General features: G+C 40.3%; 1 protein-coding gene across 5 annotated transcripts; it reads left to right on the top strand.

Annotated features, from left to right (window-relative positions):
- The first annotated feature begins 2,421 nt into the window (after positions 1–2,421).
- MSANTD4 (Myb/SANT DNA binding domain containing 4 with coiled-coils) lies at positions 2,422–13,352 on the top strand. Of its 5 annotated transcripts, XM_071803684.1 has the most exons (4): positions 2,422–2,605; positions 3,229–3,293; positions 9,178–9,807; positions 11,408–13,352. In XM_071803684.1, the coding sequence occupies exons 3-4, from the start codon at positions 9,346–9,348 to the stop codon at positions 11,981–11,983; spliced, it is 1,038 nt and encodes a 345-aa protein (XP_071659785.1). In that variant the 5' UTR covers positions 2,422–2,605; positions 3,229–3,293; positions 9,178–9,345; the 3' UTR covers positions 11,984–13,352. The 5 variants fall into 5 exon arrangements, with proteins under 5 accessions (XP_071659785.1, XP_065687894.1, XP_065687910.1 ...); XM_065831822.2 differs by lacking the exon at positions 3,229–3,293; XM_065831838.2 differs by lacking the exon at positions 2,422–2,605 and having other exon boundaries at positions 2,625–3,293.
- The last annotated feature ends 353 nt before the right edge of the window (positions 13,353–13,705 follow it).

Raw genomic sequence — 13,705 nt, 5'->3', positions numbered from 1 at the left:
CTACTTTTGTTTTTCTTTTTCAACTGGAGAACATTTGGAATGTTTGATTATAACAGTCAAAATGCAGTCAGCATACACAAAAACTGCAGTGAGAGGTTTTCTAATTTTCCTTGGACCCTGTATTTGTATATCTTTTGTACATCAGTTTGCTGCTCCCACACTAACTTTGATTAGTCTGCTGGCAAGTTTTAAGTTTACCATTGTAAAGTACTCATTTAAATGGCTATCTTTTTTACGGGATCCATCCAGTTCATATTGATATACAGGGGTTTTTATAACAGTTTATTACAACTAATTAGGTATTTATTTTGATCAAAATGGGCTTCCATGCTACTTAGAAGTGGCTTTAAATAAAAGGAGATATAAGCTACTTAGTCTAAAATTTGTGTGCAAAGGATATAGAACTAAGTGCAGGAGCCCTGTGTTGTCTTGTATTCATCCAGAATTTAAAATTCTGTGACCTTCAAAGCTCTGTATAAATAGAGTTACAGTGATAAAAATTAACCTTCCAACACTTGAAGGCCTTTTGCTGTTTGCAGACACATAGGAAGCATTCCAACTGTTCAGAGTGTTAAAAGCTTACACTGAGCAATGAAGGGATTCACAGACCAAATCTCAGAGATGTAGTTGTGTTACCCTGTGCTGAATCAGAAGAAAATTTCATCCGTATATGCTACAGATCCAGGGAATTCACCAGGGACTTGCACAGTTGGTATCTGAAGTAGACTATGGGGTGGGGCTTTTCTCATAGTGATCAAAAGCAAGGAAGCAGAGTCTGGATTTAGTGAATAAATTACACATAATTGTTACACATAAATTACATTTAAATTCAGTATAGTTCACATGAACAGAGGTTCAAGGATTTTTGTTGGAGGAAACTGGTATATACCAAGATTTTCACCTGTGATTAATAGCATCTGTAATAGTGGGATAACAATAGGGGAAGAAAGTAGAGCTATTTAGATTTATGTGCACAGCTACCCTAGGAAATCATATGCTTCCTAGTTCAAATTATTCTAATGGACACTAATCATATTTAATGTTTTTGTGCTTCACAATAGAAGGATACTCAATGAGGTATAATTAGCACTAATTTTTGCAGACTGGCAGACATTCAGACTATTAATGTCTTTCATTCTTGTATAATTTTTCTACCTACTTGCACCCAAATCTAGTTTGAACTGACTTGCAAGACCTTTAGGCCACACTTGTATCTTATTTTTAGGCACTGTCAAAATACTGGTAATAACATATATTGAAGCCTAGTTCATACCTAGGCCTTAGTAAGAAATATCCCTGTCTCATAGATTGCCAGGAACGTGGCACAGTCTTGTTGCCCTACTCCTTACTATTTTCCTTTTTAAATTTTTACTATATTCAGTATATAGTGGGCACGTATGGCAACAACACCATAATTACCTGTAAGTAAGCTGATAAATTCATAGCCTTTCCACATTTAGTTTCTATTTCAGGAAGTTCACTGCCAAAAATGTTAGCTGAAACTGGAATATACCATTTTAAAGGAGGTTTGTAGTTGCATCACCACAATTACGATCACTAGAAGCCATATTAATCAAATAACCTATCCATCTAGTGAAAACACTTAAGTCCAAATACTGAATACAGTCCAGAATTTGGATTTGAAAGGATTAAGTAATTAATAAACATGCAAAATAACACATACATGCATTGGGTTGGACAGAACAGAGGCTGCAAACTTCAGAAAAAAAAAATCCAAATAATCTACCTGCAAGTAGCACCTTAAGCCTGTACAAAGGTTACGTTACCAAGGCAACAGGGTGTCATACAAAGAGCAAGTGCCAGACGCTTCATGTGTGGCTGAGGAGACAAAGAGCCCAAGAACAGAAAGCTCCACGAGAATGTTTTGCATGTACATTCACTTAAATTACTGACACGGTGGCTTACATAAGCAGCACTAACAAAAAGATAATTATTACTTTATTGCAGTATCTCCACAAATGTTATTTCACTGTTAGTAAAATGTTATTTCATTGTAAAGGCCACCGCATGACCGCGGCCCGTCAGGCCCCGCAGCCAGGGCAGCTCTCAGGGGCAAATCCGGCCCCTCGGCTTAGGGCTCCGGCCGCAGGGCGCACCGCGGGGAGGAGCCCCAAGAGGCCAAGCTTCCCCCACACCTTACAGACCGTCCACCATCACCCATCACCTTCGGGTGGCCCATTGCACCGCTCCCCAGACAAAGCGGGCAGGCAGCGCCGGGACCACCCTGTCTGACTCCTCCGTAACCCGGCGACATCCCCGCCGCCGGAAGCTCATTGAGGGTAGAGGCGGGCCCTGAAAGGCACTAGCCAATTATCGACAGATATGCGAAAGACAAGCAGAGGGTGTAGCCAATCCTGTCTGGGGCTGCGTACAACCGCTGGCGGCCCCTCTGGGAGGGAGGGTGTAGCGCTCAAAGCGTATGTGGGGGACTCCGGCCCGCCTGGCGCGTCAGGGCGGGACGGAGAAGTGGCGGACGTAGGCTACCAATAGACGTGCGGGAAGAACTGACAGGCATGCAGCTCGCCCAATGGGAGGGCGTTGGCTGTTAAAGGGCCGGCGACCCAGAGGGGAGAGTTGGGCGCAGGTGAGTAGTTCGCGCGGCTCCCCGGGGATCCGAGCGGGTGGGGAGCGGGACCGGCCCGGTCCTCGGCGGGGCTGACGCAGCCGCCTCCCCTGTGGGGTTGCTCCACGCGCGGGGTGCGGGCAGCCTCCGGCCCCTTTGTGGGGGAAGCGCGGTGGGGCTTCGCCGCCCTCGGCCCCTGCGGGCAGTGAGGCGGTTGTCCGCCGTCCGCCTCGGGAGCCCCGCAGGTCCGCCCTGCTCCTCCTCATCCTCCTCCTCGGAGAGGCGCAGGGTCTCGCCGCCCAGTCACTTCCCGGGGTGGCCTCGGCCTACGGCGTGGGTCGTGGGCCCACCTGCTCCGCGGGGTCAGGGCGGGGGTGCCCCCGCAGCCACGCTCTGGGCGCTGTCGCCCTGGCGGAACAGGCCCGGCGGGGCTCGGGGTCGCCAGCCGGGGCAGCCGCCTGTGCCCCGGCCTTCCTTTGTTGCCTTCCCCGCAGGGCGTCTTGCTGCTCCTGGCGGGACCCGGCCGGCCCCGCCTCCCCGTTGCCCGGCGGCGCGGAGCGGGGCGCTGTGCCCCCTCCAGCCCTGCAGGGTGCGCGCCTGCTCGGGGGCAGGTTTTCTCCCGTTCACGGCCGTTGCTCTTGCAGGGGAACTTTTTACTGATGAATCTGTGGATTCAACAGCCTGAATCTGCCGCTGCTTTACATCCTCGGTACTGCCTCTCTGTTTCATTGAATTATCCTTTTAGGTGTCGTTGGTTCCCTTTAGTGCTTGCCTTTTCAAACCACGAGCTTCTTGTAGAAGGCCTGATCGTTTGGTGATGTCTTCATTAGCACCCAGATCCTCCCGTACTAAAGCCTCTCTTGATACCAAAGCATGAGTTGTTCCAACCCAAGGTAGCCATCACATATGAAGTTTTCCAGAGATCTCTAGGCTCTAGTACCATGCAAAGATCAGACTCTCAAATTTCATTTAAAAAAAGGTAGCAGGTCCTCCCAATTTAAAGTTGTGGGTTTTTTTCCCTGAAATTGTAAGTTCTGAAAGTTTAAAAACATAAAAAAAAAAAATTAAAAAAAAGAAAGAAAAGGCAAGTCATAAAGACATCATAGTCTAAAAAGTAATAATTTTTCTAGAGCATAGTTAATGTTTGATGCTAGCAACAATTCTTGAGTCCTGGGGAATGCATGTTTGTGGGTTATTTTGCTTGCTGGTTTAGTGTTTTTGTTGTGTGTGTTTGTTTTTGTTTGTTTGTTTGTTTTGTTTGGTTGGTTTTTGTTGGTCCAGCACAGATACAGTAAGGTGTGAGCAAAAGAGACACAAAGATACAGAGACAGAACGGCAGATGCCTCTTGTTAATTACATCAAAATTATTCAGTGTGTGTGTGTTCCGTTTATGGAGTGTTCAGCTTAGTTTTGTAATACTTGCTTAATTTCAATCTGAACAAATAGTTTGTGTTTCTTTAGTCCAGTGGTAAGGACCTTCTTGATTGTAGGTTGCTTCTGGCCTGACAGGGCTGCATCAGTCCCATAGCTCCGTGTTGTCCTCTTTCCTGGAAGACCCTTGAAATCTTTCTGCTCTCGTGTGATCAGAATAGCTTCTTTTTTTCTAGCCAGCACTTTATGTTTCTGCCCAAACGGTGAAAATGTACATTTTGCGTTTGTAGCTCGTACCATGCTGTGAGATGGGTGCATGGCTGGTCACGTAATGGGCTGTTTACATCCTGTGTTATTTCCCAGGGATTTTTCTGTCACTTGACAAGACTGTAGCTATTCCTTGCCAGGTAACTGATGTCTTTGGTCATGTTACAGAAATGCTTTTGGTCATATAGTTGAGAAGAAATTTTTAAAATTTATTTTCTTGCAGTTATCTTCTCTTACCTTCATAGTGGTGCAAGTTGTTTGACCCGACCGAAAAATTTTGTTTTCACCTCTGCTCTTATCTCCACGCACTTCTTCTGAGTGAACTGCCCATCTTCCCAATCGGAGAACTCGGAAAATATTATTTACTTTGGAGTTGTCTGCTAAAGACACTAAAATGTAGAGCAGTTACAGTTCTGATTCTGGCAAAACTACAATGACTATCTACTTTTTTTTTTTCCCCAAATGTATGCATTTCATGTTTTAGACTTAATATCAAAGCAAAACTTAAACATGATCTATGTCCTCTTTTGGTAGAGAGTAATGTCCTGTAGACCATTTTGCAATGTCAGAAAACAGAATATTCCAAACATCAGCTTTAGTTAGATAATAATGCTTTTTAGTTAATATATCAGAAAAGTGAACGCTGCCACAATAGAGTTGATCTGACTTTGGGAGTCAATATAACCTTAAATCAATTTGTTAACACCGATTTATATTAATAAGAAAGGAATCGTATTTAAGGAGGCAATATGCTTTCCAAAAGGAAAGAGTTATAAAAGGTAAGATGTCCTTACCAGTTGGAAGATAGTAGTCATGGAGTTTAAGATAGGTAGGCTTTGCTGCTGTTTTACTGGGAAATCCAGGGGCTTGTATCAGACATGTTCTAGAAGAAAAAAAATAAGTCTAAAAGAAAACTTTAATAAAGGAATTGGATACCAGTAGTTTCCAAGTTAGTATTATAATTTTTAAAGGTTATGTGTTTGGTTTGTGGCATGAAATCTGAAACCAAGATCAGGCACTTCCCAAAGAGTGGCTGAAGCGATCAGATGGGTGATGCACAACACCTGCACAAGGAGCAGTGAGACTGACCACAGGATAACCTGAGAGTTGTGTGTTTTAACTCTCTGCCTTCTCTGGAGCCAAAGTGAAAGCTTGGCTGGCTGTGTCTTCCTCATTTGTGTAGAATTATATTTAGAAAATAGCGTTGAAAATTTTATTTGAAAGCTCTATGTGTGTGTTTTCCTGTGATTGTGCCCACTTTATCCTGCTGTGCTAGCAGTGAGAGATCTAGGGAGGGCCAGGGTAAATAAAGATACCGTGTTTGTCTCTTAAAATCCTGTGGTTCCCCGTTATTGGGGAATGACCAGAACCTTGTTCATCCCAGCTGGGGCTGAGTCAAGGACTCAGCCAGTGTATATATTGAGATGAAAATGACTGTGACTCAGCAGAAATCTGATGTTTAGGTACCTTAAGAGACACTTAAGGATACACTAGTATTTTCAAGAGTTTGACATATCCAACTGGCAAGTACTTGGGAAAGTCTGACCCATTTTTCCAGTTAAAGTACTTGAATGTTCGCTTAAGTACATGCTTAAAATCAAATGTGAATTTTTACTAATTTCAGTAGAAAGAAGTGTGGCCTTATAAATGGAGGTTCAGTGTCTTGGTAGTGACAAGTAAGAATAACTATTATTCTTGTGAAACTGATATTGCATGTAAGATCTTTTATGTAATTCTTTTTACCTGGAAGACCAGCTCAAAATGGATACCTCTGAATCTTTCACACACACTTCGCACCCTGCAAACAGGTTAAGTGCAAACATGTGTGTTTCTAAAGCCAGTGTAAAAATATGAACGTTTGGTCCTTCCCCAGTAAACAGGAATCCTGGCTTTATCTATGTATCTATCAGTCCAGAATAATTGCCTTATTAGCAGTGAATTTTCTAAATGTGCTCTTAATTTGTTCTGTGTCTGGGTAACTTTTCTGAAGAGTTTACCTGCCCGGTGACTTTTTAAAAGTTAGAAAAAAACAAAACACGCACATGCAAAAAACACCAAAAAAAACCCCATATATAAACACCACTTGTACAAGGTAAACTTAGAATTTGATAATTTGATACATAGGTCAAGAGATTTAGTTACCATAATAACAGAAAAGCAATAATGCTGTAATTCACATTTGAAAAGCACAGCAAATGCCAAATCAATTGATTTACTGCCAGGCAAGTAAACACGATGCTGCATCCTTGAAATCACAAGTATCTTTTTGTCATAAACTTATAACAGTGAAGGTTAAGGGAGATGCTTAAAGATCAGACAAAAGGTCTCAGAAAAATTTTGTGTAGTTCTAGCAGTTACAGTGCTGTGTTGTGTTATGAATCTGATTTTTTTTTAAAACCAGCATTTTTTTTTAGTACTGGTCATGTCAGGGTGTCCATTAAAACAGTAGGTTTCATATATATATATATATATTTTTTTTTAATCCCCTTTTCTTAACCTATTAGTATTTTATTTTCAGAAGGGCAGGAAGTTTCATGCATCTTACACAGGAACGTGCAGCTTCTAGCTGGAGTCTGGAGAGTCAGAAGTGCTGGATAACCACATGGGAGGACACTAGAGTGGTCCATGCTAATGCAAGCTCATGCTTTATGCAGTTGATTTCTTCTAGTGACATGGTTTTGCATATTTGCTAGCTAGTAACCATCACAAATAAATGGATTCAAAGTGAGGGTGATATTTTAATGAGAAGTAATAAACCCAAGTAGTTTCCTGAATGCAATATTTAAAAAAAGTATTTGATGCCAACATACTTATGTTTTCCTTATGAAAGAATGTTGCATGATATCAAAAATGTCTAATCTATTACATGCATTGTCCCCCAAACTGAGTTTTTGTGTAATGTTCTGATGTGTATGTTTTAACCAAGTTCAGGAGAAAAAAAGACTTAATAATTTAAGAATCCTGTACAGCTGGGGGAGAGTTACTTAAGGATTAAGTCCATTATTCAGTAGCAACCAAATATATAATCTGCAAGCTATTTGCTTCAGGTGGACAAGAAGTCTATACTAGATTAATAGTGAATAAACATAACAGCTTGAAACTGTAAGTACTGTGTAGTGAATCACTGGCTTCCTTGGTTTAAAACCTTTTAAACCTACCCGTCCTGGTTTTGGCTGGGATAGAGTTTTTTTTTCCTAGCAGCTGGTACAGTGCAGCATTTTGCATTTAAAATGAGAATAATGTTGATAACATGCTGACGTTTTAGTTTTTGCTGAGCAGTGCTTACTCTAAGTCAGCTTCTCATACTACCCTGCCAGCGAGGAGGCTGGGGGTGCACAAAAAGCTGGGAGGGGACACAACTGGGAGAGCTGACACAAACTGGCCAACGGGATATTTCAGACCATAGGATGTCATGTTGAATAAAAACCTGGGGGCAGCAGCTGGTGCTCAGGCATGGGCTGGGCATTAGTCAGTGGGTGGTGAGTGATTGCATTGTGCAGCACTTGTTTTGATATATTCTTTTATCATTATTATTATTGTTTTCCCTTTTCTGTCTTATTAAACTATCTTTACCTCAACCCACAAGATTTACCTTTTTCCCAATTCTCCCATCCTGCTGTGAGGGGAGTGAGAGAACAACTGTGTGGTGTTTAGCTGCCTGCTGGGTTAAACCATAACTCTACCTGAAGTGGTAGGTAGCGTGGAACAAAAGAAAGTCCAAAATAAATCCTAAGTTGAACCAAACAGTCTGATCAAGAAACATTTTTCATTTTCAGTCTCTGCTTTCAGTTTTGGTTTAGTTGTGTGTGTTCGTTTGTGTGTTCGTTTGTGTGTTCGTTTGTGTGTTCGTTTGTGTGTTCGTTTGTGTGTTCGTTTGTGTGTTCGTTTGTGTGTTCGTTTTGAGGACGCTTGAAATATAAGCCCTACTCCAAAAATAAACCCTAGTTACAGGTCATAAAAAACATCAATTTAAATAGTGTCCAGGCAGCTATAAATGTAGAAAAGTAAGCATCTTTTGGACTAAAAATTAATAAAAGACCCTGTTGTATTTTGGGGAAAACAGGGTATGGTCTATGATATATTCATCACTGCATTAATAGTCCCCCGTTTCTCCCACTCAGACTTCCCACTTTCTGCACAGAGCTGCGCACAGTCTGTCAGGTGTGTTATGGGGTTTAGTGTTCTCTTCAGCATTGGGCACAGGACCAGCTATTGCCGAAGGTAGAAGACTGAATGAACTTTCAACCTGCCCTCACATCTGACACTAGGTGTTTTGCAGTGTAAGGAGGATAGAGGAGGGCTTTACCATGGGCATGTAGTGACTTACTCGTAAATCTAGCTGCTGTTAAAACATCTCTAATGCATGACATTTGTTCGAAATAGTAGTTATGTTCTGACATTCAGCAGAATTGCTCCAGTTCTTTTTCTGTGATAAAGCTCAGTAAGAACAGCCTCTAAAAACTTCACTTTTCATATTAATCTACTTTTTTTTTTTTTTAATAGAAATGATGTCTTGTTAAAAATGTCTCAGAAATTTCAGTCCCCTAAACATTTCATGTGTTTGAAGTAATGATATAACAATTCTAGCTTCTTTTGGAAATAATTTAGCATTCGAACTGGAATTTGTATGTCATATTTCAGCCTTAAGCAAATCCCAACTGGCAAAACTCTAATAAGAGTTGAAAGCAAATACCTGTGTTTTTATAATGGAAATATCAACTCAACCTTAACGGTTTGTGACATGGGTATATTAATGGATTTATAATTCATATGAGATTAGAGAAGCTATCTATAGCTACTTTATATTCAGAGTTTAACAAAACGGTTTTCTTCTATGGAATGAACAATCAGTTCAAAATATGCGTTTCTTAAATGATGACTTAGGGTTCAAGTTCGTTAAATGAAAATACACTGTATGCATTGGAGATTTATGTTGTTTGCTCTTTTTCTCTTAGGAAGCCTGACAAATAGGAAAATACTACAAAGTGAAGAGAAAATTCACTTCACAAGAACTGAGCTCTGCTTTCATAGGCTTTTAAATTTTATTTGTATTAATAACTGATAAGTGTCAGATCATCTCTGTAGTCTCCTGTGGTGAAATTATTAGGTTAAAGCTGGAAAAAATGAAACAATTAAAAAGAAAAAGAAAAAGCAATTTTAGCGTTCAGGAAACTCAAACTCTCCTTAAGGAAATCAGAAAAAGGAGAGAAGTACTCTTTTCAAAGCAACTTAATACAACAATTAATGAGATGAAACGGAAAGCTTGGGAGGAAATAGCAGAGTGTGTAAATGCTGTAGGTGAAGGAGAGCAAAGGACAGGGACAGAAGTGAAAAGGCGATACCTTGACTGGAGAGCACTCATGAAGAGAAAACGTCTGAATGCAAACATCAAAGTAGTAGGTGCTGGGTTTCACCTTCCTTCATCCAATTTAGATGACTCTCTCAATGAAGACATGGATGAGAAAATGGGATTTGCAATTGAATCTAGTTTTGAATGGCAAAATATCACTGACTTCAGAGAAGCTGGTGGATCCTTAACAGAAATCAAAGTAGAAGAGGAAGAGGAGGATCCGCAGAATTTTGAAGTGAGTGACTGATGTATGTTAGCTGTGTGCAATATGGCCTTCATTTCATCTCAGCGTAAGGCTTTTTGCTGTGTTTCTTCATAGCATCTGTTTCTGTTTTTTCTGAATGTGTGAATTAAAGAAACTGTAGAAAAATATGTTTCGGAGATATGTTATTCAAATCTAGAAACTTGAAATTATGTGTATGGTCTAGGATGTTGATTATTAAATTGATGTCCTTCAACTTTGAGAATGTATTTGCATATATATTTTTGCATTTGTATGTGCCATATGTAAGAATTAGTTCAGTCAGTAGAATGAAAATACACTGTTGAAGGAAACTGGTTATTTTAATACTTGGGCTGTCTGGATAGATGAACAGAGAAAAGAAATGCACCTGTTTAACAAATTAAAGTATATGTTACCTGCAGGTACAGAAGGAAATAAAATACTGTTTGCATTTCTTAAAATGAATCCACAGGAGATAAAAATATTTCTTGAATAAGTCAATCAGCCATTTGTGTCTGTCAGAAATTTAGTGTGATTTTGTCAAGTTATTGTGGATCCTGTAGACAGGTTGTTACTCCCTGTAGTACCATGACTGTCCTGGGGTAGGCAGCCAGCTGGAGAGAAATAGAATGTTTGGATAGTTTTGTTGTACCTGTACAAATACATATTTTTTCAAAAAAGAGCACACTAACAGTTTTGGTTTGGGTGGGGTTTTTTGGAGGGCAGGGGAAACTATTCCTGTCTTAGCTCAGTTGAGATGTGTGCTGGGAAAAAATTGGTAGCAAGACAACTGTCTGACAACTGCTAAAGAATAGTGTCTGCCTTGCTCTAATGCTAGAAGACTGGCAGTAGCTCTCATTGTGTTAAGATTTTTCTGAACCCATATGTTCCTCATTTTGCCTTTCTTTTGCAGCATACTTAGTGGGAGACAATTGTTCCTTATGTACTACGAATTTGTAGCACGTAAGGGTTATAATTCTGCATGAGGTGTTACAGTCCGCCAAGAGCGATGGTCCTAACCACCTACTCATCTGCATCATAAATAGTTTTACAGCAAATGTGATAATACAAAATTGGTTAAACAAGTCCTGTTTGTTGACCCACTTAATACAGTTTGAAAGGTTAGGATCATGTGAAAAATGTTGGTGTTTTTTAGAAATGGAATCCTCAAGTTAGTGAAGGTTGGGTTAGCTTACATACCACATAGCCTATGGATCCAGCTGGTCTGATAAATAGTCACACAAGTTCTTAGTGCCTTACATAAATGTCACTCAGCTATATGAAGAGTCAGAACAACGTATGTTTTTTTAGATCCTACTGCACCTACTGTGCAATATTTTCTGCATTTTCTTGCATGTCTACTGATAAGCTGATTTTTCCATTTTTCATTACCAGATATTAACTTGCAGATAAGGTATGTTTGTATGTGTAAGGCTAGAAAACAGTCTTTTGATCTAACACGGTTGTTTCACAGCATGTGAGTTAAACACTTCTGAGTAGCTTTTAAGATGAAAAAACCCAATATGTTATTTTCAGTCAAGTTGTGTGAGAGAAATTTATTCTGGCATGAAGTCTGGAATGTAATTCTTGTCTATCACATTCTTCTCTGCAGTTTCCTATAGAGGAAGAAGAAGAAATATTGTCATCGGTTTTGCCAGACTCAAAGAAAGAAAATGACTTACCAGACTTCCCGCACATTGAAGAGTTTGGAAATCTAAGCTCTGCTCAAGCTAGGCTAGCCTATGAAGATTCTCACTTGCTTGTAAATCTGGAGAAGCAGAAGGTGGAACTGGAGAAGCAGCGACTAGACATTGAAGCTGAAAGGTTGCAAGTGGAGAAGGAGCGCCTGCAAATTGAAAAAGAGCGTTTGCGGCATGTTGACTTGGAGCGTGAGAGACTTCAGATTGAGAAGGAACGACTTCAGATTGAATGGGAGAAGCTCAGGCTAGAGACTCTGCATGCTGAAAAACCTGCCCTGGAAAATGATCTCACCCAAACAGAAAAACCCATCATGCAGCCTCTGGATCTAGAAACTGAAAAGTTAAAACTTGAAAAAGAACGTTTGCAGTTAGAGAAAGAGAGGCTGCAGTTCCTGAAGTTTGAGTCAGAGAAGCTGCAGATTGAGAAGGAACGCTTGCAAGTGGAGAAGGAGCGACTTCGAATTCAGAGAGAGGGTCACTTGCAGTGAACTTCTCAAGTGTCAACGTTAGTATTTTGATGTTTGTAAAATAGAGGTAGTTCTTTTCTTGGTACTGAAACTGTCCTAGAGGTTTAACATTCATCTGTTCGGGGTTGAATGTTGATGTTAAACTAAAAAAGAAAAAAAAATGGTGCTGAATATGTCAGTGTGCCTACATACATGAGTTTATGTGTGAAATTGCTTTTCAGTGTATCAGAAAGAAGTGTTATGTTCTCTTGTCCTCAGTATTGTGTTGTATTAGTTTGGTGTCCTCTCATAGTCATATTGAGAAGAATCAAGGCTGAACCTTGTGTAATTTTTTCACTGTACTAACAGTAAGGAAGGATCGCAATAAATTAACGTACGTTGTGAGGGCATGGTGCTGACAGTAGCCCACACAGTAAATAAGTTAGAAAACAATAATGCAGATACATGATGTAATTGATTCATTTAACTTAATTTCCGTGTTTTGGTTTTTTTTTTTTTTTTCAAACTCACCAATTGGAAAAAGAATTCAAGAATTATGTAGAAGTTAAAGTACGAGTTAAGTTTACCACAGTTATGTTTACTGTTGTTCCACAGCTTGAACTGAATGGGAGTGCAGAAAAATAGTATTCTACCTTTTGCATGAAGTATTCATGCTACATAAAGTTACACATCAATCCTACCTACTATAAGCTGGACCGCTGGTTGCACCAGCCCATTAATAATGCTGTATGGAATATGGCACTTGTCATAGTATAGCATAGGGACTTACTGATTGATCAGGTGTGCTGTCTGATGAATCTCTGATGGCCTCCTGAAGTAATTTGCTAGCCCTGGTTTCTTCCTTGAAAGACAGTAGCTGGCGGTGGGAGTCTTGGTCGTGGAGATGTAGAGGGTAAGCAGAGACTAAGGAGCACTGGGCTGAGCAGTAACACTCACAATGTTGGTTCTGCGTGGCCAGCACCGAGGTAGTGTCCAAGAGGCAGCCAGAAGAGACTTCGGTGGCTGACAACATGTAGTGTGTTTTAATTAGACAAACAGAAATGGTCAGTGCTGAAGGCTGTCAGTATATTTCATAAGCAGTGTATTTATTTAAAATAATTATACTTAACCCAAGCTATTATTTCATATGTTTCTATCCCAACTGAGCCAGACTTCACCTTTCTCATCTTTCTGCAAGTAATTATCTTTTGTTGACTCCATTTGAAATTTACAACTATGAAAATATTAAATCTGAATATATGTTGAGTGACTTACATGGATTCTTGTGCAAGTAAATATATTTATACCACTACAGGATTACTTTTATTCTGCAAAGAAAATGTTATTTTTTTATTACTGAAACAAGTGTGCTTCTACAGTGGAAATAAATTTGACTAGTACAATCCAAAAATACCCTTGAGACTGTGTTTCTTCACAGAGAAACAGGGCTACACATGAAGAGGAAGCTTGATACTCAACACTGTAGCACCCCGAAGTTTCTTGTATCTGTATTTTCAGTGTAGTAGATCAGGTGAGGCACTCAGAACAGGACTTAAACAGAACAGGACTTAAACCGACCAGCACTTACTTGAGAAAAAGGATAGAAATGGATAGCTGGATAGAAATGGATAGCTGGATAGAAATGCCCAAGGGGTAAGTGTATCTGAGATTCTATTTCCTGGATGTGATGGGTTGACCGCAGCTGGGCACCAAGTGCCCACCAAGCTGCTCTGTCACTCCCTTCCTCAGCTGAACAGGGGAGAA

The sequence above is a fragment of the Patagioenas fasciata genome, chromosome 1, assembly GCF_037038585.1.
Source record: "Patagioenas fasciata isolate bPatFas1 chromosome 1, bPatFas1.hap1, whole genome shotgun sequence".
Classification (NCBI taxonomy): Eukaryota; Metazoa; Chordata; class Aves; order Columbiformes; family Columbidae; genus Patagioenas; species Patagioenas fasciata.
This window is presented reverse-complemented; position numbering and strand designations above follow the sequence as displayed.

Bases quoted from the DNA above. Each gene is read 5' to 3' on its own strand.
- MSANTD4 (XM_065831822.2), top strand. From the start codon at position 9,346: ATGAAACAATTAAAAAGAAAAAGAAAAAGCAATTTTAGCGTTCAGGAA. The intron at 9,808-11,407 runs GTGAGTGACTGA...TCTTCTCTGCAG, and splicing joins AGGATCCGCAGAATTTTGAA to TTTCCTATAGAGGAAGAAGA.